The 27,810-nt window shown below is 38.8% G+C and overlaps 1 protein-coding gene across 1 annotated transcript in view; it reads left to right on the forward strand.

The window, feature by feature from the left end:
• CUBN (cubilin) overlaps positions 1–27,810 on the forward strand; it is a 146,389-nt gene that overhangs the window by 101,084 nt on the left and 17,495 nt on the right. Inside the window, exons 47-58 of the mRNA XM_086614334.1 lie at positions 240–380; positions 2,136–2,317; positions 3,867–4,038; positions 5,030–5,236; positions 8,295–8,444; positions 9,307–9,428; positions 11,332–11,557; positions 13,620–13,807; positions 16,118–16,274; positions 17,791–17,940; positions 25,062–25,262; positions 27,516–27,645. Coding sequence (XP_086470460.1) covers positions 240–380; positions 2,136–2,317; positions 3,867–4,038; positions 5,030–5,236; positions 8,295–8,444; positions 9,307–9,428; positions 11,332–11,557; positions 13,620–13,807; positions 16,118–16,274; positions 17,791–17,940; positions 25,062–25,262; positions 27,516–27,645 — 2,026 coding nt within the window. The remainder of the gene's footprint in view (positions 1–239; positions 381–2,135; positions 2,318–3,866; positions 4,039–5,029; positions 5,237–8,294; positions 8,445–9,306; positions 9,429–11,331; positions 11,558–13,619; positions 13,808–16,117; positions 16,275–17,790; positions 17,941–25,061; positions 25,263–27,515; positions 27,646–27,810) is intronic.

Genomic DNA, 27,810 nt, shown 5'->3' on the forward strand with positions numbered 1-27,810 from the left:
GGTTCCTGAAAGCATTTCCCTTTGGGTACAAAGTGAGCCTTTTCAGTGTATAGTATTTGATTCTGTCTGCCTTGCTTGCTGAAGCGAAGTAAGGCAAACCAACCCCTTCTATTTCCCAGCAATAACTTGACTTTACTAGTTTACTCCTGCCTGTCCAGTTAAATTGGAAAGTGATTCTTCAATATAAATATAAATAATATATTGATATTAAATTGTCTTTCTATATTTTATTTTTGCAGGAAATTTGTTGGGCAGATACTGCGGTAATACTCTCCCTGGTGCTGTGGACACCTCTGACAGTTCTGCTTATGTCAAGTTTGTCACTGATGGATCAGTCAACGCCCAAGGATTCAGATTGCGCTTTGATTCCAGTAGTGAAGGTTGGATTTGTAAGGTTGCAAGTTACTTTCAGGGAAGCAACATACACCACAGACTATAATTGCACTAACACAACATATATTGTGGATCACTTACTCTTGGAGTGGTGTGTATTTGCTCTTAAATTTAAACTCTGGGGGAAGTATGAATAGAATGCTCTGATCACTACTTAGCTGAGCTGAAACTTTGAGAGGCAAGCAGTCTCCTGCTATAATGGATGTTGCCATCACTGGTAGGTCTCACACAATGAAGCATACTCTTAGACACCTCTCCAGCAATCAGTCCAGGCATATTCTAACATACCCTCCCCACATCCCTCTTGAGGTGGAGGAAGGTAAAGTAGTGCTGTGATTATCCTTTATGTTATTCTATCCCTCTGAGGTGAGTGGTATTCTTAAATCTCCCTAAAACTGATAGTTTTTAACCAATAGATTCTAAGCAGCATCACAGAACTGCAGAGCCATTGAGGTTGGAAAGGACCTCTGTAAAGGAGGTAGTCTAACCCTCCTGCTCAAGCAAAGTCAGCCAGAGGGAGTTGCCAGGACTGTGGCCAGTCAGATTTTGAAAGTGTCCGGGATAGAAACTCCAAAACCTCTCTGGACAACCTATTCCAGTGTTCAATAACCCTCACAGTGAAAAGCTTTTTCATATGTTCAGATGGAATTTCATGTGTTTCAGTTTATACCCATTGCCTCTTGTCCTGAGCACAATGACTTCAAAGAGCTGCTCTGATTAGGACTAAGGACATAAACCTATCCCCGCTTCACACTTCTCTTTCACATTCTTTAGTGCCCATTCAATGCTTGTCCTGCCAAAATATGGCTACTTTTTAAGAAATTCTTTGAGGTAGTGGTCTTGAAAAATATCCTGCTAGCCCTTCTTAACTCCTTCCATCTCATTTAAAAGCTCAACTGAAAGCTTCCTTATTCTTTGTGTTTGCTTCTGCAATAAGATAAGTAAGGGGCACACAAACTCGAAAAGAATGTTTTTCCATTCCCAGGACCCTATTATGCAACCATAGAAGAGAAACTGTATTAGCAAAAGTTTAATGCAGGTGGATACACAGATTAGACTATTCTGTAGGAGTCTGTGAGGGTGACAAAAAGGACTAAACCTCCCACTGCACTCCGTTAAACTATATCTCTTTATTTTAAAAGGAAACTAAATGTAAAATTATACTATTTGTTTCAGAAGAAAAATGCACTCTATACCCAAGACCTTTAGTGCTCTTTCCTCAGAGCACAATTTGATATTCATAACAAAGATAGGAAAACCACAACATAACTGTACTGAAAAAGTGTTGCTTAAAATCCCTGAAAGCTTTTTCTCTACATCTGTTAACCTGCAGAGGGAAAACACATCCTTCATCATTACCCACTCTAAGACCCTGCTCATTCTGTGTAGCTCTGCCTCATCTGAAAGGCAGAAATATCTCAGTCCTGCCACAGTGAGAGGCTTATATCACTTGACATTAAAGCCTGTGGGTCACTCAGGCTTCTGAAGCCTGGCACGAGCCCTTCAGAGAAGAGAATATTAGTAATTAGACTAAAAGGAGCTGCTATGGTCAATTAATATTCAACTGCATTTATGGCTGAGTGATAAAGACTGGCAGGAACATAGCTGTTTAGACAAACATATGGACAGGATAGGGACATTAAATCAACCTCTCAGGATCTCATTTTCTTGCATTATTAATGGGGTTTTTTGCTAGAACAATGCTTTACTCTAAGAACTGTCCCATTATTTGTGCATTTCAGAATGTGGTGGGGATTTCACTGCCCCTGTTGGAACATTTACTTCACCCAACTATCCCAACCTATACCCACATAATCGAGTTTGTGAATGGAGGATCACAGTGGAAGAAGGCCGACGTGTGACTCTAACCTTTAATGACATGAAAACTGAAGAACACTGGAGGTGCTCATCAGATTATGTGGCTGTGAGTATTGGCCATGAAGGCAGAAAATGCTCTTCCTAATCCTTTTATGAAGTGTTAATGGGTGTAATAGAGGTGAAATGTCATTTATAGGTCTACATCTGGTTTTAAGATAAATCATAATTTAATCTGGGGAAAACAGATAAATGAGAGAAAATAAGCTCTGTAGGGTGTCTAAACTCATCCACTTGTTTTAGAGTATGGAAATTTTGAAATTGTAGTCTAGACAGAGGGGAAGAGTTAAAGAAATCATTGGAATCGATTCTTTAGAAATTATGGAAAAAAGCTCTGGGGTTTTTCAAAGCTTTCAATGTCTCTTTTCTGTGGACACAAAGTCCATCAGTCAGTTCCAGGTCTCTTTTGACTTTGGAGGTTGTTACTGCTTTTGTTACTTATTGTTGTCAATTGAAAAATAAATTTAAAAAAAGAAAAAAAAGGAAAAAGACAGAGGTTGCAATAAATGGCTACTGCTGGGTTGGACCTTGCATACTCTGAAAGAAAGACAGGGAAACTCCAGCAAATTCTACCTCTTTATCATCCCACATCTCCAAAAAGATAGATATAGGTTATTTTACATTTTTAGTTATTTAGTGCCAAAAAAAAAATCAAACCAGGCACATAAAACTAGACCTGGTCAGATGTACAAATGCCTCAAAAATATGATTCCTCTATGAAATTGCAGGGATGGGAGGTCTAGTTTAGTTTCCCGTTTGTTCAGATTAACAGTGACAACACAGGAATCAGCTTTAGTATGATCAGAAGCTAGCCCATGCACAAGGGTGAGGGAGTGAAGTAGCTCTCCCTGTGATTCGTAGATGATGTTTCCCTTGTTTTCCTTCACAGATGCTTTAGACAGACCATGGGGAGCTGGCTTTTTATCAATTAATGAAGTAATGATCTCTTAAAGGAAGATCTGTCCTGCTAGCTTTTGTGGCTTCAACACACTAACATATTCCAAATCTCAGTGGGAAACATCATTTCTGTCTCACTTGCACTGCTGAGATAGTAGTAGAAAGATTCTAGGCTGAAGGCTGTATGAAATAAACTGAGCAAAATATCTCTGGATCATCAAAAAGTGAAATGTTTGAATTAATCAAAAACACCAACCAGCACTCAATATGTTGGAGAAGATTTTGATAAAGCTGTTGGCTTTAACAAGAATACAAAGATAATTTACAATGGAATGAATACGATCAGTAGGTGGCATTTAAGTGATTGAAGAGATAAATATTGAGTTAAACCTCAGTATTTTTCCCAATAAAACTGTTTCAATTTCTGGTTTTCATTGTGGTTCTTTTTAAAAAAAAAAAAAAGAGTGAGAGACAAGGAATATGTTTGTGTTTCACCAAAATAAGAAAGGTATTTTTTATGTTTTACTCCAGAGCCTCATCCACTCAAGGCAATGGAAGTTTGTTCCAAGGTTTTGAGTAGATTTGGGAACTAACCTATGTCAATGAACCTTGTGTTAAAGATGTGAAGCACTGTTAAATGGTACAGGAGGTGCTTGTACGACTGAATTTTGATCTCATAAGAGTTTATTTTGATTCGACAGGTTTACAATGGCCTCAGACAGAACTCTCCCCAGCTGGCCAAGCTGTGTGGTGAAGTAAATCCAGGCACTGAGGTGAAATCCTCTGGAAACACAATGAAAGTAATTTTGGTGACAGATATGTCCCTTGCAACCAGAGGCTTCAGTGTCTCATACACATCCAGTGAAGACGCAGGTAGTGTGTGTTTTTGAATTAAGTGATTGATCTTTGGTGAGTCATTTCATACCTAAAGTACTGGCACACATCAAAAAAATGACCTAAACAGATACCTCTGGTTACATCAGGTATCTCTGATACCCCTTTTTCTCTGTTACATCTCTGGAGGAGAGTAGATGCATTTCTTCGTTTAGTAGAAAGAACTTGAAAAGATGGGAAATCTGGGAATTATGGACTTCATGTGCCTATTATGTCAAACTTCGAATGGAAAGAACAATCACTGTTATGGATCGCAGTCCTTACTCTCACTAGTGATTTATTGTTTTGTGCTTAGTCTTGAGTAAGAGATGGTCTGAAGTGGCCTTGTTCCATGAAAATATCAAAAAAACATAGTGCCATAGACAAACTGAATAATTCAAGTGCTTCCTTATTCCTCAGGGGGGTAATTAATTTATTGTAGCTTGTGAAAGAGTGCAACTAACATACTTTTGCAAGTTTAGCCTCCAGAGAGGAGGCAGCTGGCAGAGCCTTACTACTACAAAATTTAGTCTTTTCAACTTGATTTTCCAACTGCGCCTCAAGCATACTACTGTAGCACGAGTTTACAGATCTTGAGGGTATGTTCCATAAAAATCTTCTCTTGAGTCTAGAATTAGGTAATGGGTAGGGCTGAGAAATACTGAACTGGAGCTGCAGTGGGATTTTATCAAAATGTTAAATAATGCTTCTTGTATTGATGGCACTGCTGAAATATTTTATTTGATACCATGCATAATTGTGACTTTGCTTTACATATATGTTTTTAAAGATTCGCCAATAAATTTCAGGGCACTAGGCAAGAAGTCCCTTGTACACAGCAGCAAATTATAAAAAAAAAAAGATGGAAAAAGTTTTGATCTAATCAGCACATATACTTGCTGACAGGAGCATATCTGAATAAACAGGGGCAAGATTTCTCTTCATACAGGAATTATTAATTTTTTAAAATAAATTATATTTTTTTCTGCAGTTTGTGGTGGAACCCTGATGGGATATGGAGGTGGGAATTTCTCTTCTCCTGATTATGACGGTGTCAAAAATTACACAAGTAACCTGAACTGTGAATGGACCATCGAAAACCCCTCTTACTATAATTCATCCATATATATGTCTTTTGAGGATTTCCACTTGGAACATCACCAGGACTGCCAGTACGACTACCTAGAGTTAAGAATAGGTTTGTATATTCATCAGAAGAATGGCTAATACCTGTCGAGACTCTGGTTATGAAACTGCGTTTGTGCCAAACCTTGTTCATATATATTTGCAGAGAGTGCCTGTTGTAGGATCTGTACATTTGATAGAGTGTTCACATGCATGCCTTCCATGTTGCCTCCTAGACCAGGAATGAGATTTCGCTATGAGGGCAATGGATGCATGGATTTGGTCACCCTTTCTTTCAAGGGAGAAAATGGAAAACTGGATGGGTATCTTGGGGCAATAAATTGTTTTGGTGGTTGCAATACACACCTGACTCTCTCTTTACAAGGGACAATACAAATCTTACTTCATGTCCCTTGAAAGAGGGCAGTCAGGAGAAGCTGGAGTCATCAAAACAATTTATTTGGTCCACAGCCTATTCTTTCCCTGCTCCTGCAATATCTCCAGGGACAGCACGAGAGGAGTAAAGAATGCTTTAATTATGCATAGCCTCTGGGCTGCATATCCACTTCATACCCCACTTTTGTACTCTATAAGATGATTCTCCAAAACCAAATCCATATTTCCTGTGAGACTGCATCACGAAATATAGACTAAAGCATTTTAAAGGAAAACAATCACAGGATTAATGCACCAGAAATATCTCTGCATATTTGAGCATCTTCAACTATCCGCAAGAACAAGCAACTGGAAATGTCATATGAAAGTCGCTCAGTTAATGCCAAGTGTAGTCTGAAAGCTCCAGCTGTCTTCTGCACTGAGAGGCTGTATCTGTGAGTCCCAGAGAGAGCAGGTTCTAATTTACCAGAAAATTGTTTCTGAAAGGTGGGGGAGTGTGTGTGTGTGTGTTTGTGTGCAGTTGAGAGCAGGAATCTTTTACATCCTTATTTGCATTCATTTGAATGGGAACTCTTGGTTGTATTGCATCAGTTTGTCCTCTGTAGAGCCAAAACATGCATAGCTGCGTAGACTAGCAGTCCCTCCCATGTATGTGCTGGAGCTGGGAAATAATAGAAAGAGAACTCAGAAAAAGAAATAATAAAATATATCTGATCTGTTATTCATCAGTTCCCACTAGTCTCACTTTATTGTGAACCTCAGGCCTCCAGGCAATATAATCAAAGGAAAGAGGAAAAAATGTAGTCTTGTTTCACTCTACATAGTTTTGTCATGTAAATAGTAGTGTTCATTTTGGCCGTACTGATGGGTCTTCAGTTTCACAACTAATCTCATATCAAAGGCAGAATGCTCTAATCCATCTGTGTTTGCTGACAAGTAACATTTAATGAGCACTTAGATGCAAACTGTGCAGAATATCGCTAACTCAAGCAAGTGTGGTTTAAGACTCGCAATACAGCAGAGGTGAATTTGGGGAAAGGTTCAATTCAACAGTAAGTTACCCAAGAGACCTCAAATGAAGCTGAGATGTGTAAAATTCTTTTGAGTTACCCATACAACATACTTGATGGTACAGAATGAAAAAAAAAAAAAAAAGCAGAATTGACTTTATGTATTCACTGAGAAGTATTTAATCTAAATAAATTAAATAAATATTTCAAATTTCTTAGGATAAGTGTTTATATTAAGATATTAAATTATCAGGCATGTGCATGTTAGTACATCTGAGCATATTGCTGCAGTGAAATACACTCCTAACTTTTGACTTTTGTGGAAGTCTCTTGATTTTGTCCTTCAGACCATGCTCTTCAGTTTGAACCAAATCTCACAGCACAATCTTTCTGTTTACATTTTCTGTTCAACAGTCTAGATCTCTGGCCAGCTGGCCATTCATAAAAGCAGTTATTGGTGTCACTTTTCACACTGTAGAGACTGAATAACCTGGGTGACATCTGTCACATAGTCAATCACCTTGTAAGAAGTGCAAAACAGAAAAAGTACCTAATTATTCCTCTGCGTGAGGTTCTGACTTCACATTTTAATGCTAAAGTAGTTATTACTATTTTTTCCCAAACCATAATATATCATGAACATCTTCAGTTTGTACAGCTCAGTATCATTTTTAGTGCATGTTAACAGGACAGGTTTTAACATTTCTCTGTGTAATATACATGAACAGAATTTTATTATATATCACCTTTTATCCCTGTGCTTCAAGACATTTCAAATGATGGCTGTGTCACTGCATATGACAGAAAGATGAAGTTAGCCACATTGCTTGAAATAACTGTGAAAGGGCTTTGAAGAGCACCCAAAGTTTCTCACTCCTGCTCTACTGTCTTCTTTGCAAGAACAGCCTACTCTGCACGAAGCTAGAAGTTGCTTTTGATTGGAGACTTTTAAGACCAGCAGCCTGCTGTTAGAGAAGCAAACCTAGCAATGGCATTGCCTGGATGTTGTGAGGAGCAGTATTACACCTATTTTCCTTCACCTTAGAATACCAGTGTGATGGATAAGAGCTTACATCAACATAAGCAAACATTCAGTTTCACAGAAGTGCAACTGCCTGTGTTGTGCTTTCCTTTTAGGTTTCAATGATTTCAGCAAATGCTGGCATTTCTCTGCCATACAGAGAACAGTATGTTGAGCTCCCTAGGAAAGAGACACCCACTATTAATACAGCAGTGACGGCATGCTCATGGGTGAAGCATGTCCCTCTGTGGTAGAAAACTCAAAATCCCTGTTGACTTTAATGAGGATGTCACAAACACATAGACTCAATAGGCTTCCATGTGATCAGGTCCTTGGGCCGTCTCTTCCCACTCTTCTGTCTCAAAATATCTGCAGTTTTGGGGCACTTTCCGTGTTTTCAGGTCTGATGGGTCATACAAATTGAAAGTGTGCAGGATGGCAGGGAGGGGAGAGAAGGAGCCCAAGATATTAAAAGGATCATTAATACAGCTTTGGAGAGAACTTCCTCATTGTCGAGATTTAGATCCCAGCAATGAACTCCACCTATACCCATAGCAAATAATCAGTTATTGAGTGTGATATGTACTTTTCTTTGTTTTCTAGTCAAAACAGAATGACATGCATGTTTACCATATGTATTCCTTTACGTTACTTTAGCTCTTTTAGGATTCAAAAAGTGTAATTTTTTTTCTTTCTTTACTAAGGTGATGCTGATGGAGAGCTAATAGCGAGACTTTGTGGTCAGGCTGCACCAGCTGTGCCACTAGTCGTAGCGGCTCCCCAGATCTGGGTACACTTTCTAAGTGATGAAAACACAGAAGATAAAGGATTCTTGGCCCATTACACTTTTGAAGGTAACTGGTTTGATAGACTGTTGCCCTTGCTGACCGAGGCGCTTCTGGAGAATGTTGCCATTCATTTGGTGATGCGGAGAACACACACTATGGGCTAAACTCTCAAAGAGGTCCTCAAAAGTTACACAGTGCCTGCCACTATTTATATCCGTCTAAAGCAAACATATGCTAGCAATTGAACTTTCAGATTTATTTTCTGCCTCACTATTCCCATTCCCTGAACCATATTTGTGTTTTTGCAATGCAGTGCAACACTCAGAACAGCTGGTTGCTCTTGGGAATAGGGATGTAACAGGTAACAACAGCCAAGTTTGACCTACTTCAAATAGGCCTCCAGAGTGCTAGCGTGGCTGAAACACGTTCTGCTGCTTGAACCTTTGCACTCATTTTGAAATCCACTTAAAGCCATATCAGTGCAAATTACACCACTTTGCCATTTACATGCCAGCACAACTATTCTTCCTGTCACAGCTGAATTTAGCCTTCGTGCTTATCCAGACACATCAGCAAGTTTTTGTCTTGATTGTGTTGGTCCAAGAACGGCACTGGTTTGCTTAGGACTGAGATAAATAAATGGAAGATAAGGTGGAAGCGGCAGCTGCAAGTGTCAGCTGGCAAAGGTTTTGCAGAGCTATATTAAGTATCAGAATAAACGCAGTTTCAAGGTCATTGCATCTGTTTACTCACTATTCAATGATTAAGATTTTAAAACTTGGATTTTGACAGACAAATTGTTCATCCTTACATATATCTGTCCAGCCTGAATACATTTTAGTACTATTACAAGCTGAACAATCTTCCAGTCATTTGCTTATGGTGCTCAGTTCCTAAAATGTATTGAAATGTTACTTTTGTTCTTCAGCCTGTGGTGGTATACAGTCAGGTGAAAGAGGAGTTATCTCAAGTCCTAACTACCCAGAGCCTTACAGCAACCTGAATCGCTGCTCCTGGTTGTTGGAAGCCCCTGAAGGTCAAACTATCACTGTGAGTAACACAATGCCATGATTGTGTGTGCAGCTGGCAGTGCGAGAAGCACCCTCTGAATTTTAAGGAACAAGTTTGAGACAATTTGGAAAAACAGAAATTTGGAGTAATGAAATACTCCCCATCAGCCTTTCCTAAGGAAGAGGGGGAAACAAAGATAACAACCGAACTAGATTGTGCCTTTTGAAAAGCAGAAAGATCCTAGAAGGTCAAGTCTAACTTGACCTCAAAACACAGCGCCAACTTCTCCTTTAAACAATGACTTTCAATGTTTAGGAAACTAAAATAACTCATATTATTAGATGTGCATGTGTATTCTCACTATCATGAGAATAAACATGAGGCTGAAGTTTTTTCGTCTCTGATGGAAAGTTACAAGCCACTAGAAGGTTACTTTCGTGTCTCAGTGGTTAGTCTGGAAGATAATATCATTGCTGATAGAAATTACATCAATGAGATGCTACTCTTATTTCCCAATAACTATTAACGGGCTGCCTGAAGTGCTACTTTCTTGAGCCAAACTGTTGAGAAATGAATTTAAGCACCTTTATGATGAGGCAGTGCTAAACTTCACTCACTGAATTATTTGACTGATGCTTTGGAGAACAGATCCAATCAATGACATTTGAGATTCAGGCCAGAAATATATCCGGAAAGCAATTTTGTAAAAGCACAGTGCAGATTTTCATATGCGATGTCTTTCACTAATTTCCCTATCATGTCTTCCTTATTTACAACTACAAAGGTATTTCTTGAAAATGTAAACCTATAGTCCTAATTATTCCACTGCGTGATGTTCTGACCAGTGCCTGGCTACTTACTTCAGGGAATACAGGATTATTTTAGTAGAACACAAAGTTTCTATTTAATCCGCAAACTTGTCTAAAGCAGAACTAATCTCAATCAGATGGAAGTAAATTTCTATTTTAAAAGGACTGAGTAGCAGCCCTCTCAGTGAAGGAAGACTAACCTTTTCCAGTAAAAGCTGCCAGTTTCAGTTGCTGGTAAAGTTCCGAACTTAAACCATTTGAGCTATATTTGTATTTGGTCTTTGCCTCAGGCAGAGTTCTTTTGGAAATGAATACACACAAAAGTCACAGGAAGAAGTACTATGTATTTGCTAAGCTTTTCTACAAAGATCCCAATCCTGGAACTGGCAAAAAAAAAACCCTAATTGGAAGAGGACCAGGCAGTCATAAGCGTATATCAATATTTCAGCATCAATGATTCTAGGAGTGTACTGGATCAGCAATCTAAATCTTTGAACTGGAAATCCCACCTGTGTGCATATCTCGCTGAGGACAAATGGCATCAGTGTGGGAGGGAGACAGGGTCAGAAGCTGCCTGCCCAGCCCAATTTATTTATGTCATGCATCCAGGACCACTGAACCATGCAACTGTTTCTCTCAGATTTAATGGAAACTAGGACTATTTTTAGCAACTGTTAAATTGTTAAGTATTCTAATTCAAAATAATAGGAAGAAACAAAATCCAAGGCTTTCTGCGTACATAGCTACTTACATTTGAATATGCAACTTCAGATTTCATAATCAGAAGCTTTGAGAGCAGGAAAGTGGTTCAACATCTATGCATATTCAAGACCACTTTGAAGCATATACTTAGGTTCAAACATATGGTTAAGTCCAAATAATGCCAGTTTTGAACTGAACCTATGCGTTCCTCTTCCATTTCTGTCTTCATGCTAAGTAGCTGCTGTTACTTATAGTGGCAAGACTCCAAGCAATACTTGCCGGAAAGCATCAAGGTGAAGTGAGGGTTGGATTGCTGAGCACACCCAGAAATCATTGTGCTAGGATGGCTATAGGATCTGGCTGGAATTGCTCTAACTTCTCCATTGCTGTGGCTGATGTTAGCTCCTGAATGTTGTTTTTGTGTATTGCAGCTTACTTTTACAGCCTTTCACGTTGAAAATCATTCACTTTGTAAGTGGGACTCTGTTACTGTCCTGAATGGCGGCTCTCCTGGGTCTCCTGTCATAGGAAAGTATTGTGGAAACACATCCCCTGGGACTATTCGGTCTGGTTCCAGCAAGCTAGTTGTCATCTTTAATTCTGATCACTCAATTCAAGGAGGTGGCTTTTATGCAACATGGACTGCAGAATCTCTGGGTAAGAGAAAACATACTGGTTTTGTCAGGTCTAACATAGCAGTACATCATGCCTATATAGCACTTTTCAACCACAGAATGAAATAGGATTCCTCCTCTTTAATTAAGTCTTCATTAAAGACCAAAAGAAACACATGCCAACATCTTCAGCATTCCTGAGAGAAGCCAGCACTAAAAAGTCAAGTATTACACCAGTATTGTCTGATTTCACGCAATGAAATAAAATTCGGACTGATTTTATAATTTTTAAGCCTCCCATTAGCAGTTTCTTGATGTCTGTAAATTGATACCGTGCCCATTATCCTCCCAGCAGTGGTATCTATTGTCAGTGACTATGAGACATTTCATTTATTGAATAACAATTGTTTCGCAGTTTGATTTGGTTTAAATACTTAAAACTAGAAAGAGATCAGTTTCAAAACAGAGAGGCAGATAGAACTTTTCAAAAATCACATGTGTCAACAGCCTAAAACTCTTCCATTTTAGTGGAGATGTTGGTACACTTTTGAGTGTGGAACACATGCAGGACTGAATCGATACATTTTAAAAAGCTACCTTCCCTCTGTTGAAATTATCGTCTCTTCAGATTAAAATAAAAAAGAAAAGGTAGCTCACCATTTGCACACTGTCCTCTAGGACAGGACTAAAGGCAAATGTAGATGTGCTGACTGGTGGCAGGGCACCATTCATTGTGCCTTCCTACCTTAGTACAGAGCTGGCAATGTGTTCCTTAGTGTCACCTCCAGCTGCAGACCTTCTGGCTGATGCTGATCAGCTAATGATCTAGCAGTATTCACACAGTTAGTTCATGGGAGTGTCTTATTAAACAAAACATACCAATAGTCTGTGCTTGCATGATTATACACTTTCACTTAAGCAGGTTTTTGACTCTTTTCCCTATTGTCACTCAAATCTCATGTGCAGGGAAGGCCACTCTTCAGTGATGTAACAGACTAGCATACACATGCAATGTGCACAGTTGATATTCTCTCTGTGAAAGGAAACTTCTTTTTTAATATACCTAGTGTCTTTTCCTCGGCTTTCTTCTCATTTATCCACTGAGAATCTCTGAGTTTGTATTCTATATGTGTGAACAAAACTTGGCCTTATATCCTTCTAAACATAATTGCCGTTATCTAACATAGAAGAATGAAAAATAAAACCTTCCTTTTAAAGCTAATATGTATTTTTTAATTAAGAGGAAAAAAGTAGAATGTTATAAAGCTTTTTTTTTTTGCTTTTTATTCATCCTTTTACTACATCGTCACTGAAATAATAATAGGTTGCTAGTACTGTATGGATAGTCCTAGTAAATCATTCTTGGCATGGTATTTACAAGTATGTTTCAAATTAACTAAACTTACTATGTGTAATAGCATGAGCTGACACAGAGCAATGACCAGCTATTCTCCTTTATAAATGAATCTGTTAACAATTTTTAAAGACATGTTTTTCATCCCTCTCCATAATCCCACTGAGACCCACAGGGCTGCCTGGGCTGGAGGAGAAGTCACCATTTTGCCCTGGGTAAACGGATGTAGCTTGAGTAGATTCACATGTGGAACTGCATTATTAACATGTTGCAGAGTGAGAAAAACAAGGATTCAGCTAGGAGCTGGTGTTTTTCTTTTTTTCCCAGGGTACTTCTCTGAATAGCTGTCAGTCGTGATGTGCGTGCTGTGGAGTGTGGGAAAGAACCTGTACAGTCTTAGGAGAAGCACCTCATTAATGCATTTCTGACCCATATTCTCTATGTGAGCAATAGTGCTAATTGTCAGCAGCATATAGATGGGCCAGAGCAAAAGGGTATGAACTGGCAAGGAGAAGGAGCTTGTGAAGAAGAGAAAGTGAAGTATAAAGACAGACCTTCTCTAGAGTGTAACTACCTCCTTGCTGCAGGAGTGGGAGAAGGAAAATTAAGCGAAAGAGGGGTAAATGAAATTTGAATGGATGTCAGGACTTTCGTCTCTCACTCTTGCAGTCCCAGAAGCAAGCAGCCCTTCAAAGCTGACACCAACAGGAAATATTTGAACATTTCACCCACCTGTTGCTATTTCTTCCAGGATGTGGTGGAATCATTCATTCGGATAGCGGCATGATCAAGTCTCCTCATTGGCCTCAAAACTTTCCTGTGAACACCAGATGCACATGGACCATCATTACACATGAAAGCAAACACTTGGAGATGAACTTCCACAGTAACTTCCAGATCCCAGACAGCAATGGAAGTTGTCAGAGCAGTTATGTGAAGGTAAAATAACTGTTGACATTAGATCAGCAGAGCAGTGCTTTAAGAAGTCATGATGCCAGAATCCTGTTTTGCAATCATGTCATGGTTAGGACTATCAAGGCACAAAATTCAAGAAATATAAACTGAAGTCCTTGTACCAATACAGTCAATTTTCTATATGCCTTGAGAATGGGCTGGTATATGTTTTTAATTTTTATGAATTCTTGAAGTTCCATCTCCAGCAGGGTCCTATCACCCTACATGCTGCCCCCAAAATGAAAAATATGAAGAAAATACATATGATTTCAGAACCAGGAAATAATGAGAAAATGCAGTGTAATGAAAAGACCATTGCAATTACTCCAGTGAATGAAAAAACAAGAATGTGACACTATAATTCTAGGAAACTTCTTTATAAGTGTATAAACTGTCAAAGTTGCACTAATCATTCTTTTTTTAATCTCAAAAAACAAAGATAGCATTCTTATCTTTCATAGATTGTCAAGAGCCACTTGTTGTCAAAGCAATAGAATGGAGTGGACATGCTTTGAATTTTTCACAGTGTCATTTTTTTCTCAGGCATTTGGCATACGTTCAATGGTTTTGTGCTCATTTTCTCCTCAGCAATACAACTCCCACTTGAAATAAAGGGCAAACATAATTTGACAACATGTAGGAAGACTTGAGCAGCTGTACATCTGATCTGTACCCACTAACTTACAAAGGACAGTTGCACTCATTTTTTAAGGGTCTGGAAAAAGATACTATTAGATTTGTCTTTTCATAGCCTGCTCCACTGATTAATTGATGTAATATGTTACACTAAATTTCACAAATATGAAAGTCTTAATGCTACCCAATAAAGGTGCTTTAATTTCAAATTTCTAAAGTGTCCTGAATAACATGGTCAAAACTACGTCAACTGGAGATTTTCTTTATAGAGAAAAATCTGAACTTTTTGATGATGTCCATCTCCATTTTTGAATGTCCAATTTGAGATTGGTATGGAGGTGTCTGGATATGAAAAAGTGCGGAATAGGTGTAAGTTTCTTCCATTCATTCCAAGCTGAGCAGCCAAAAAAGACAAATCCAAAATCAATAGTGACTTTGCAGATTCTTGGCCAGCCCATGGACTGTTTATATGAATCCTTTGAGCATCCATTGCCTCATACACCTGGCCAGACGAATGAGGTTATTCATATGTCTGCACTTATAGACTAACCCTTGGCTAACCCTTTCTAGGATGGTTGCTTAGAGCAATCACAATTTCATGTGGTTGTTCTAGTTCCACTAGACTTCTTTCAAACACATTATTTTAAAAACCAAATATTATTTGGTTTTAATATATTTTTCATATAAAGTACCAGTAAAAAAACTTTTCAAATACATTGATGAAAAATAAATTTGTAATTAGAATAAATATTTTTTTCTTAAGGAGACTTTTGAAATCCTTGGCAATAAACATCCTGATTCAGGAAATTATTTAAGTACTCAGAAACATCAAACATTTATGCCTATGTTTCTTTTTATATATGTGTTGAAATTTGGTGCTTAAACTGTGAGCCTTGAGTACATTTTTAAGTAATTACCCTGAGAGGATTTCGGTTAAATACCTACCCAAACCTGCATGTGCTTCTTGAATGCATGATTTGTTTGAATTTAAATCGGCTATTGGTACAGTTGAAGTAATATTTTTTTTTAATTATATATTTTTATTTATTATGTTTTTTTGTGAATTACATCCTTTTAACTCTCTACATGATTTGATACTTGTCATTGAACAAGTGAATGCAACACAACACAAATGGGAATAATTTTTAGATTTTTAGATTAGATGTTAAATATCCAGATCTTTCAGTTTGATGCCTCTGTATTACCTATTGACTTATGAATAATATCAGGATTGCATTCAATAATTCATTGTATACACAGATATTCCTATTCATAGGGTGTATGGAGATAAGTTAGCAGAGACAAAATGGAGGTAGGTAATGATGTGCATAAAATACTTTTCTCTGGTTCCCTGGACTTGATCTATGTTGGTTCTGCCAGCAGCAGAGTTTCAAGCGAATGACCTCCAGATGCCCTTCAGAGGTCCCTGGCAACCTAAGTTGTTCTGTGATTCACTCTTTGGGGAAGTCATTTCGTCTCCACTGACTGTAGAGTGAATGTAGAGTGACTAGCTCCAATTTAGATCTCTTGAGATTCAGCGTGAGATGAATCCTACCCTAAGTCTATGGGAAGAACAATTGCATATGCAATTCCTGGTGGGTTGCCACAACCTATGTGGACTTTGAAAGCACTAAACCGTTTCCAATCTGGGCTTGTCAGGTGTGGAGAGGAAACGATGAAGAAGAAGTAGCTTTGTTAACCACCGGATGTGGAAGTTCAGCTCCTGATCCTGTTGTTGCTCCAAACAATGTGATAACTACAGTATTTCAGTCTCAGGATGCTCCTGGGCCAGGTTTCTCTGCATCTTTCATAAGCAGTAAGTAACATTAAAGCCAGATGGCTGCTCTGTTAGTCCATCTTGAATTAGTTTGATCTGCGTGTAGCAATTCAGACCTCAGGCCAACAAGGCATTAAAGCCTCTGCCTAGCTTTTGAAACCAACAGTTTCCTTACTGAGCGCAATGGAGCTACTGTGTGCTCCAGTGTTGGACTTGCCAGAGATCCTCCAGGCAGTGATAACTTTGTAGTTATTCTTAGCCACCTTTGCCTTTTCAGTGTGCTGAAAAGAAATAAATAGGCTTTAAATTTTAAGAATTTATTTCTTTTTAGTTAAACTGCTTGGAAGCTAAAGCTATGGTTTTCTTAAAAAGGAAAAAAGGATCTACTCCTCCTTTAGAATTTTTATCTCTGTTCTTCTTTTCAAAGCACATGCTGAAACTGTGGTAATTTCTCGTGTATATGATGTAGCCCCATGCCCTTCACAGAAACTCCTTTTAGAAGAAATTACTTCTCAGCACCTGCTCTGGCTTTTGCTTTGCTTTGTATTTGCATTTCACGTAGCTCAAGTGGCCCTTCTTGGGTGGTCCTCTACATTTCTTTCACTATGGCATGTGCTTGTGATGGTCAAACGCATCAGAAGTGTAGGAGGCAGTGCTCAATTGTTGTCGATTGGTTTTTTTGTAGGATGCTGCCAAAGGAAACCCCTTTCCCTCCACTGGATTCAGTGAGAAATGCAGTGCTTAGAAAAAGACCCTATTGAAGTATACAGAATTCTGAACTGAAACTGCTTTTGTTTTTGTAATGTCTGCACTAATGTTTTCAGTAACAACTAACAACCTCTTCATGGAGAAAATCACAGGCTTCATATGCCTGTTCCTAATCTTATACCAGCATTTCACTATCCACTGCAGTCCTTTAAGCCTGTAGCTTAAGATAAAGAGAAACCCCAAGGCCATGCAAGTCATTAGGATCAGAAGGACTTCCATGGAAATGAACGCTTCTGTGTGCTTGAGAAGTTCTGTGTTGTAAACCTCTCCTGCCTCTGCATACAGCAAAGCAACCCAGAGATAGCCCTACAGCAAACTGCATCCTCCTGGCTATCAGGCATGAAGCAGAAATGGTACCACTTGGGCTAACATGGGTATTTTCAAATGAGGCTAAACTCCTGATGTCCCCCAATAATCTCCATCCAGTTCAGCTACATGTGTATGTATTAAGGGATTTTGAAACGTGCTGCCTCCAAACCCATAAGGACAGCAGTGCTGCGTCCTTCTGGTCAGTGGGTTGCGGGGCTACGGCCTAATCTTATCCGAGACACTCCAAGATACCATGTGAGGCTGTAGGTGGGAAGGCCCTGTGTTTCCCAAAAACACTGCTCTGTGTGTGTGTAAGACCTACTTTTGCCATCATGATATATGCTACTGTCCCTGTTTTTTTGACCAGCCTTTTAAGGAGAGATGAGGGTCTTGTGTGTATTATTGGTTTTCTCACTGCAAAATCAGAAGAAAGTTATCGCCTGGATTATAACTGTGTCGTATTTATTTACATTTGCAGGATGCGGAGTAAATTTCACCAGCCCTGCAGGTCACATCGTCTCTCCTAACTACCCTGGTCAATACGATAACAACTTGAACTGCAGTTATATCATAGATCGGGGACCACAATCACTGGTGATCCTAGAGTTTGAGACTTTCCACTTGGAAGGTAACTGGTTCTTTATAATTTCAGTATATACTATGAAGTCTAACTTCTTACTTGAAAACACACAAGTCTTCTATCATGAAAAATGGTTGATAGTTTAATTTACTGGCTCATTCTGAAAATCATTTACAGACAAACATTTACACAGATAGTTTCCAGGGTTCAGTTTTACATCACTGAAGTCTTCCGGAACAGTGAAGACAGATCTCACTTGTTGAATAGCTTGCAGCAATTAAGTTGGGAATTTACCAGCTAGTTGGAGCGTAAGAGTGACTGTAGCCAGTTTGGGTGTTTGTTCCTGCCTTTGTTTTTTTGTCAATGAATCTTATGATCTTTTTGATCTTAGGCCAGCTGTTTTGCTTTTCAGTGCTTCTGTTTCCATAACTGATAAAATGAATATATATATACTCAGGTGCTATACAAGGGCGTATGAACATTTAAATGTGAAACCAGGTGAAAGACTACTATAAAAGTTGTTACCGTGTATACACCCGTGAACAAATGTCCCTCTTGAGATTTTCAAACTTGGCAGATTTTAGCCAGAAAATAACAGGTATAATATCCTGGTCTCATCGGTGTGAATGGTAAAACTTTCCCAACTTTGACAGCATCAAATTTTTATGGGTGAAGATGTCATGATAGCACAGAGGAATCAGTATGACCAAGCTACTTGGGTGGCATCACATATTTTGAGACCATCTTAATTTGGTTCACCTGAAATCGTCAAGATGAGATTTTTGAGTAATTTGTTACTAAGATGGAGTGCATGATTTGAATTTTTGTCCAGAACACATAATAAGTTAGAAAATAAGCTTCTTTAATGTTCTTTTTAAGCTTTCAAATTGTTTTGAATTGAGAAGTATTCTGGTCCAAACTTAATTTAGGTCTGAGATAAAGATTTGATTTGACTATGATTTTATCTGAAACATTTTTTTCATCCGCTAATACAAACTACTACTTTAAGATTTTTTTCTTTTTTTTAAATACTGTAAACCACAGAAATTACATAATTTCTTCATGTAGAAGATTATTATTCAGCAGATACACTAAACTTAGGCTGAATCATATGACATCTCTATGAGTACATTACTGATCTGTATTCTGTCTCTGCACTCAGTTAATTTATGAATGGATTCAAGCTTTTATTATCAAGATTGTTTAAGCAAAGACGTGATACAGACATAATAATAAACATACACCTAAATAAATACTAAAAATATTCTACTTCTTGCAGGGTAACTTGCTCCTTTATTGTTTCAGGCTTCCTTAGGCTACACAAACTAAAAGTCCTTAGTCACATGAAAAAGAATTTTGGATATGAGCTAAAGGACATCTGGTTATAAAAGAGGAAGTATGACACTCTCCAGTAGTTGACTATCAATATTTTTCACAAAATCTTAAAATGCAACCCTGTAGCAAAAAGAAATTGCCTGGGTTTAAACTGGAAAGAAGATTGAAACCATCATATTGCAAACTATCATGCTGAAGTGAAAACTTAGTCAGCAGTTTCACTGAATATGTTTAGCACATGTGCCTAAGGATTTCCAGCACGAACTCCCTTAGTTCTTTTGCAAAGGCAGGACAACGTTTGGCAGCATCTGTTAAAAATATTTCTAGCTATTCCATATGCAAGGAAGCATTGGACCTGCTTAGATTGTTGCTGAGTGTGGCCTTTAAAATCTTAACCATACTAGTACAGATATTCTGGATTGGGTTTTTAAAGGTTAGCTACATGTCCAATTAAAATAATTTACCACCTATTTGACATCTCAAAAGAAATCCAATTGTTTTTTTCATGGTCGTTTAGTAATGAAATGAAGTATCTGAAATAATGCCTGTAAGGCATACATATCTCATTGACTTTAGCTGGTTGAGATATCTTTTTCAGAAAATTAGAAGGCAGAAGAGAATAGGCTATAGTGCAGTGACACATTGGTACAAAATTGAATAACTTCATGGGTTAGTCACAGATCTCTGCTGTAGAGTAGCTATGTTTTCAATTATGATGAGATGCCTATTCTGATATAAAGAATGACTCTAAATGAGGCAGTTAACACATAGCAGTGATACAATGTCAGCATCTGGAACTAAATGAACATGACATGCAGGTACTAAATATTAGATGTGTAATAAGCAGTAAATATAGCAAGTGACAGAGCAAGACAGAACTGGAGGAAACCGCATGTGTTGATTTTGTGATCAAAATTAAATCTAAATTTGCTGCTTCCTAGTAGGTAGAAAAATTGGTTTTATCTGAATTTGAGCCCCTGAAAATAGATATCTGATTTAGATTGTCATAGAATCATAGAATGGTTTGGGTTGGAAGGGACCTTGAAGATCATCTAGTTCCAACCCCCCTGCCATGGGCAGGGACACTTTCCACTAGATCAGGTTGCTCAAAGCTTCATCCAGCCTGGCCTTGAACACCTCCAGGGATGTGGCATCTACAACTTCTTGGGGCAACCTCTTTCCAGTGTTTCACCACCCTCATCTCACTCTCTTTACCCGTTGACTATTACAGGAAGCCATAGACAACAGCTTACACAAGATACTTAAGATTTAAGCAGCAAAACACAGGCAAGATTCATTCTATGAAAGGAGTTTGGCTTAGTCTATGTGATTTCCTTGCAGCCTGAAGAATGCCTCTTCCCATGCCAAACTGAATATGGTTACACAGCCTCTCTTTTGATTTGCCTGTTTCATGAAGTTGCATAGGCTGCCAATTGCTTTTTGTAGTACCACTTGCATTGTTGTGCTTGGTTATTTCATAAAGAACCAAACAAATGGCAGTGAGTATGTTTTCTCAGCCCCACTTCTGCAACAGTGACAAATACCGTCTTCCATCTGTCCTCCCTCCTTGGAGCAAAAGTCTACCCAAATCTAACATGCTAGAATTAGTAAAAAAACTTATCTGTCTTAGTAGACTCACTATCTAAGAAATAATTAATCACATCCATCTTTTGTTCATAAGCTTTATTCAGATGAACGTCCCTACAAATACAACTCTAGGACAGCTACAGTAGTGTATTATTAAATGGCTGTAATACTCTTAGAGTATGAGTATAACATCCAGTAAAGCCTGAGTTCCAAATTGCGGAAAATTAAGGGAAATGGATGTCGGCCTCCTGCAATATCTGCTTTTTGAATTCTGTAATATTTATACTCCATCCATATGAAACAACTGCATTGTGTTTATATCATATCGACCTAAAAAATGTTTTATTAACTTGTTTATTTATCTTTTTTCTTTTTTTTTAAACATGCAACTGTAATTTTGCAGTCTGAGATAGAGTCACAGCTTCATTTTGAAGTCTTCTCTATCTGCTTTCTCCGTTGTTACTAGGCAATAGAAAAGTTTTGCAATATGTTATTTTGAAAGAGGAGATATATATATATATATATATATATATGAAAGACTTGTAATTCCTTGCTTTCAAAATAGTAACTTGTGCTAAGGAGATGGTTAATATATTGCGCAGGAGTATATAGCCACATAATACTTCTCCTACACTAGTAATTCCTAATTGTATTACCGTTTATACCAGAAGCTACAGTTGTGAACTAAAACCTCGGGGTTTTTGACAAACTTTAAACAAAAAAACAGGTTCTGCCTCAATATAAAATGAAACAGAATCTATGGCTATAGACAGAGAGATGAAAAGAGGACACTGTTATTTGTGATCAGATAGTTAGGGGCCAAAATTTGGTCAAGCTTTTTGTGCAGGCATCATATCAAATAAATTATTTTATAGAGAATAATGAGACAGGACAGAAATGTCTGCTAAGTGGAAAGGAGACAACTCAAAAGCATATTTCAAAATGTAATGTAAGGACAACTGAAGCTCTTATCATGTGAACTTTGGAGGCAGGAGTCAATGCATCAATACTGAGCGGTACCAAGAGATGATGAATAGAGTGTGGATAGATAACAAAAGGCCTTGAAAGCAAATACACGCAGCAATTCAGAGAAAGAGGGATGTGTTCATAACGTGAGGCCAAATAATTGATCTCTCCAGCAGCATTTAGAAGAAATATTGTCAAGGCTAAAGGAACGAATGATACAGTATCCATGTTGGAAAAATCACTATTTCTTGGGTGAGAGTCACAGCTATATGGAAAGATAGGAGTTTATCTTAAAGATAATAACTGGAAACAGTTCACAATATTTACATCTAGCCTTGATGTGAAAACCTAGAGAGATCCAAATCATAGATATGGACCTAATGAGGGCAGGCAAAATGATGAGGCTGTAAAGAAAGAAGATGTAAGGGAAGACTTGAGAGGAGGGCGAAAGCTCTCCTATTGAATGGTTTTGATGAGAGACAGCAATAAGGTTTTAGTCTGAACAGAAAGAGGCCTGGAGGAGGGAAGTAGACTTATGGGGTCATCAGCATAGAGATAGTCATTGCATCTGTCCTTGGAAATGAGATTATACAGGGCTAATGTGGAGATAAAGAAACAAAGACAGGAGAGGTCTCATTGAATCCTCATGGATGAGTCAGAAGAGAGAATACAGTAATGCCAGAAGGATAAGCAAAAGCTCTTAGTAGACAAGGTTTTATGAAGAAAAACAGTGCTAGCTATGTGGAAAGTGCACGTCAGCTCAAGGAGGATGTGGGTCTGACATCTGGCTACGAAAAGATCTCTGGAGACTTGTGAAAGCTGTTCCATTGTAGCGCAAGGGACAGAAATTGGTCTAGAAAAGATCAAAGATTATAGAATTAGAGAAAATAAACCACAGAGAAGAATTGCTGATGATGTGCTGAGTATGTGTAGAGACTGGAAGTATGACATGAGGAAATAGGATTCAGCAATATGAGGCCGGGGATTATTTACAGAATAATGCATTTTGATATGGTGAGAAATTAAGGAGAAGTGTAAACAAGAGAATGAGTTACAGGATAGAGATTAAAAAATCATCAGTCCTGCCAAGATTCATGGGTCATAAGTGACATTGGCCGAAACAATGAGGTTTCAAAGCTAGAAATGAAGCCTTTTGCTCTCAATCCTACACCAATCACCTTATTCTCTCCAGTGCAGCAGCTTGAAACAACTTGTGACGGGTACTGTGGACCTTTGTTTTGCTGAGAAATCTGTTTCACTTCATGCCTTTTTCCGAAGTGTTTCCAGAAAGGGACCCAAGTTGCTTTCTCAAATATTTTCCATTCTGAAATTGTATTTGTCTCCGTTTCATTTTTTCCCATTTCTTTGTATTTTAAAATTGATTATGTTTTTTAATTGTATCACATTATCAAGTATTCTCAGAGTAGGACATGAAGTATATTTTTAAGTAATTGTTTTATAATTAACAGTGTAATCGGTTATCTTATGTGGCTGGCAGTTTTCAGCTTAGTTACTCTTACCAGAGTCAGACAAGCACCATATTTCCCTATTGGCACACTTGTAAAACATGTTAGATTACATTGTCTTCATTGAGAGAGAAAGAATTTTTAAATTAAAACTCCAGAGAGGTTCTAAAATATATCTGGCTGCAGGGAAGACTTTGTTGTTCCTGTGAAACAGAATTATCACTCCATTCCTATTTGTCATCCTGTTCAGTATGAGTCATCCTGTTTCCTACAACACTAGGAAGCAGCTTGTTTTGACTGGACAATCTGCAGGAATCACTCCTCTGCAATTCTAGGCTCAGTGTCTCTCTCTTGTTAAATTTAGACAATTCCCGATTAATCCTTTGCAGTTTAAGTAACTGCTCCATTGCTGCTAGTAGATTGCTAAACATGACAACTTAACCTCAACAAACATATGGCACCTCAGCTTCCGTTATGCTTGTAAACGATGAAGAAAAAGAGAAAGGACAAGTTGTTCTATAAGCCTAACAACTAACGAAGCTTGCTTTTCAGTAGATGCATTTTCCACTGAGAGCATTAATCCAGCTTCCTTGCATAACCCATGTGGCTCCCTTCTTGCTCCCACGTGATACCCAACCTCTCTAGTTCCCACCTTACATCCCTTGGTAGTACCACCTTGGGTACCACTAACTTCTCCCTATGGCCGTGGCTCCCAGCTGGCTCTGAGCTCCCAGGGTACTCGGCAGATCTCTGCCCGAGCTCACAGATCTTATGCTGAAAGCACAGCTTGTCCTTCTTTGGGGACACTCCTCTGGCACTCTAACACAGCCACTGACCCTCATGAAACTTACATGAACTTAATTCATCTGAGATCTCTTGTCTCAGTCGAATCTGTTTGCAAACGGTGAGGTGGCTAGAAAGTCAGGAAGGTAGGTCAGGGAGTCACAGAGGAGGGCTTATTCCTCCAGAAAGCTAACTGCAAATGAGAAACTACACACGAATGGGGAAAAAAATGTAGAATGCCACATTCCCCATTTCTGTGTTTCTTAGTGCTTCTGAATGGGCAGCTTTTCACTCACCCTAATACCTGTACCAATTTGCCCCCTAAAGCAGATTGCTCCTGAAAATCATTGTTTCTTTTCCTATTGCTCAGTCAACTCCAAATCTCTACTGACTGCCAGTTACAGACTTTCACTGGCAAACTGCAAGATTAAATTTACATTTTTTTTTGTCTTCTGAGTCAAGCTGAAAAACTTGGTTTTAGTACTACAAAGTTTGAGAAAGTTCAGAGAGAAAGAAGTCAGCTCTGAAACATGTTAGTGTATGGACTATTTTTGCATTTTCCCAAATTCTCACTCTTAATGATTTAAAATTACCTGCCCTGAGTGCTGACTTCTACCTTAGGGGAAAGAAATACCAGGTAGTTGGTTGCCTGTAACAGAAGGTGCATTGCTTTGATCTGCAGCGGAGATCCACGCTTTTGTCAAGTCCTCTCATCTCCTCACAGAAGGCATTCACTCAACTATGAACTCCCAAGAACTCAAGGGGTCTGGAGCCTTTTCCAGAGGATAGGATGTGTTGAATGAGATCAGTCTGATGTCTTATATACAAGGTCTCTTTGCCTTTACCTGCCTGAGTTTTTCTGCATATTAAAAACTGACATTCGCTTCCTCAGCAAGCAAATAAGACCCTGAGATCCTGGAATGGAAAGTAATACAGAATTAATTCTTATCTTGTGTGAGGTCTATATACTTGCAGCTCAGCAATCACGTGGAAAATATGCTGCTAACGCTTCTGCATTATGTATCCATGCAGAGCCAGCACTCTTGAGTGGAATTTGTCTTTATGATGGAGTGAGCATCTTCAGTGGGACCAAGATTACTCCACATCCTCTCATCACGCTCTGTGGTAATGAGCTCCCTGCCCCAGTCAGTGTCTTTGGACCTATGCTGCTCAACTTCTACACCGACTCTCACATTACAGGCTTTGGATTCCAGGCAAGATACAGAGAAATTGGTGAGTAGCCACTGTCCTGTGTTTTAGGCGGTGGAAATATTCTGGCTGGATAAAGGTTCAGTGTATGAAATGTTGTACCTCACATTGGGAATACATTAAATGGATGTAGATGGTTCATATTCCCTCTGCGCTTGCCCAGAAGAGCTCTCAGGACCAGGACATCCGACTGTTTGGTGTGTGTTGTCACTGACTGACATGTTATCTCACAGTCCTCCTTTCAAGGCACTACATGGGACCAAGTCAGGAACTGAAGCACTTTTCCTTTGCTGTAGGAAAGAAATGCAACCCATTTTGGCAGGTTTTTTTTTCGTTTTGGTTTGGGTTTGTTTGTTTGGTTGGTTGGTTTTTTTTACAATGTTTAAGGAGAAATATCACAAGTTTACTTAACTGAGTTAATTTAGATGATTTTGTCACAAACAGGAGAGTGGTCTGATTCTGTTATACTAAAACTACATTATACAACATGGGAACTAGAACAAGATCTTTAAATGGACCCATATATATGCCTCCATTTGATAACTCTTCTGCAGTCACCAGTATTAAAGTAAATAAAAAATGGGATCTAGATACATTTTTATTTTTTAATAGGTATTTTCATCAAAACGTTTTGTCATTCACATGAGATCTCTTTTGTTTTAAAGAGGAAATATGTATTAGAAAAAGAAGTTTCCAACTGAGTTTAGACTTTACATCTGCATAACTATAAATATCCCAAAAGATTAATTTTATTTTCAAAACAAATTTTAATATTTTCTAGGTTTAATTAGCAGAGACAGTAGTCTGACCTTTGAAAGCTATTTCATTTTCTAACTGCAGAGAAAAGTGTGAGTTCTTAACTTTGGTATTTCCGTTAATACATTCCTCATGTTCAAAGCCACAGCAAAAAGCATAAGGCTAAATTCTTTAAATAAAATGAATGGCCTGATACAGATAAGACAGAAGGAATGGCACTGAGAAATGACAATGTGCAGTTACTCATGGAAAAGACCTTCATAACTCAAGTCAGTTGCTGCTATCTGACTTGTGACTTCTGACATTTGAAAAAATGACTGCAGCCTTAGTAGCCTGTTGCTGTATACGAAGCAGATTCTGGCAATTAACATTCCTCTTCCCTCTAGTTGTATTGTTTGCTGAAAAAAAATGAAAAAGTCTTTCTCCTCCTAGTGTAGAATAATGCTGATTCTTTATCCTCCCAGCTCCTGTCGTTTATCTGCCGGTGCTCCAGGCCGCCAGCTGAGAAGCCAGGGCCTCTATCCAGCAGCACCCTGTATGGGACTGCCTTTGTTAAAGTGGTGGCCTGGGCAATGGTATGTCCTTTACAACGTGAAAAGCTGTGTGTGGCTTTAAGCTATTTATCAACAGGACACAGGGAAATGTTTTTTGCCAAGTTAAGATTATGAAATAAAGGCTGAAGCAAACAATGGAGGTTAGAGTTGGTTTTATAATAATTTTTGTTCCCTCAAGCACTGAAGCTGGGAACAAACATTACCCACATCCTGGCCTCATCAGCATCCATGATATGAAACCCCGAGAAGCCAAGCAGTGCCTTAGGTTCACAGCTGCAGAGTTTAACTTGCTGCTCAGCCAGAGAGCAAGTATGCAGTCCTCCCTCTCAACGACACCCCACTGCTGGCGAGTCCCAGCACAAGGTTTAGTGACACCTGGGGACTACTCTGCCTCTCTGCACAGAACAAAATGCCCCAGCCCTGCCAGGAGGTGGAGAGATGATGAGGCTCTGCGTACTGTTATTCCAGAAAAGTCAAGCACAGGGCTATGCATCCAGTTGTGGCTGCTTTTGTGTCAGTGCCAAACTTTCAGGGGCTTCCATGGATGAAGAAATTTCTTTGCCCAGGTTTCTCTTGGCAAGCTAGAAGGCATGCAGAACTCATCCAGACACACTCGACACGAGTCTGCACGGGGCACTCACCCTATCCCGCTAGTCCGACTGCAGTGCACTTGAAATCAGACCCAATCTTTTACTGCACAAACACGGAGTCATTGCCCTTTGGTATGAACTACTAGCAACCTGTTACTTCAATATCGACTCTAGTCTTCCACTGCAGAGCACAACTTGATAGACATCTCCACATTTAACAGTTCTAGGCATGACAGAGAAGACTGCTCCTAATTTATCAAGGACTTTTCTTTCCTTATGGCTAAAAGAGGACTAACACAAGCTCCTGCAAGAAATATGAGACTAGGACCAAGCTGGTATTCAGACAGTAATCACTATTCTTTCTGTTTCTCCTACAGCTTGCGGTGGCATTTTCAATGGCTCTGTCGGTGTTATCAGCAGTCCAGCCCATTCAGTTCTGGATTATCACAACAACATGAACTGCTCATACTACATCACAGTTGGAGACGGCAAAGTAGTGGCCCTCAAGTATGTAATTCAAGTTCAGCTAGTCATCATTTTCTCTCTGTCTTTCCTTTTCCAAGAGGAAAGCTGAACTAAGAGGTGAAATGACTACTGTAGCCCCCTTTATCAAATTTAGGCTCTCTTACATCTTTCTCTGTAACTTGTTATGTGCATAATATCACCACAACT

This window comes from Tauraco erythrolophus, chromosome 7 (assembly GCF_009769465.1).
Source record: "Tauraco erythrolophus isolate bTauEry1 chromosome 7, bTauEry1.pri, whole genome shotgun sequence".
Taxonomy (NCBI): domain Eukaryota; kingdom Metazoa; phylum Chordata; class Aves; order Musophagiformes; family Musophagidae; genus Tauraco; species Tauraco erythrolophus.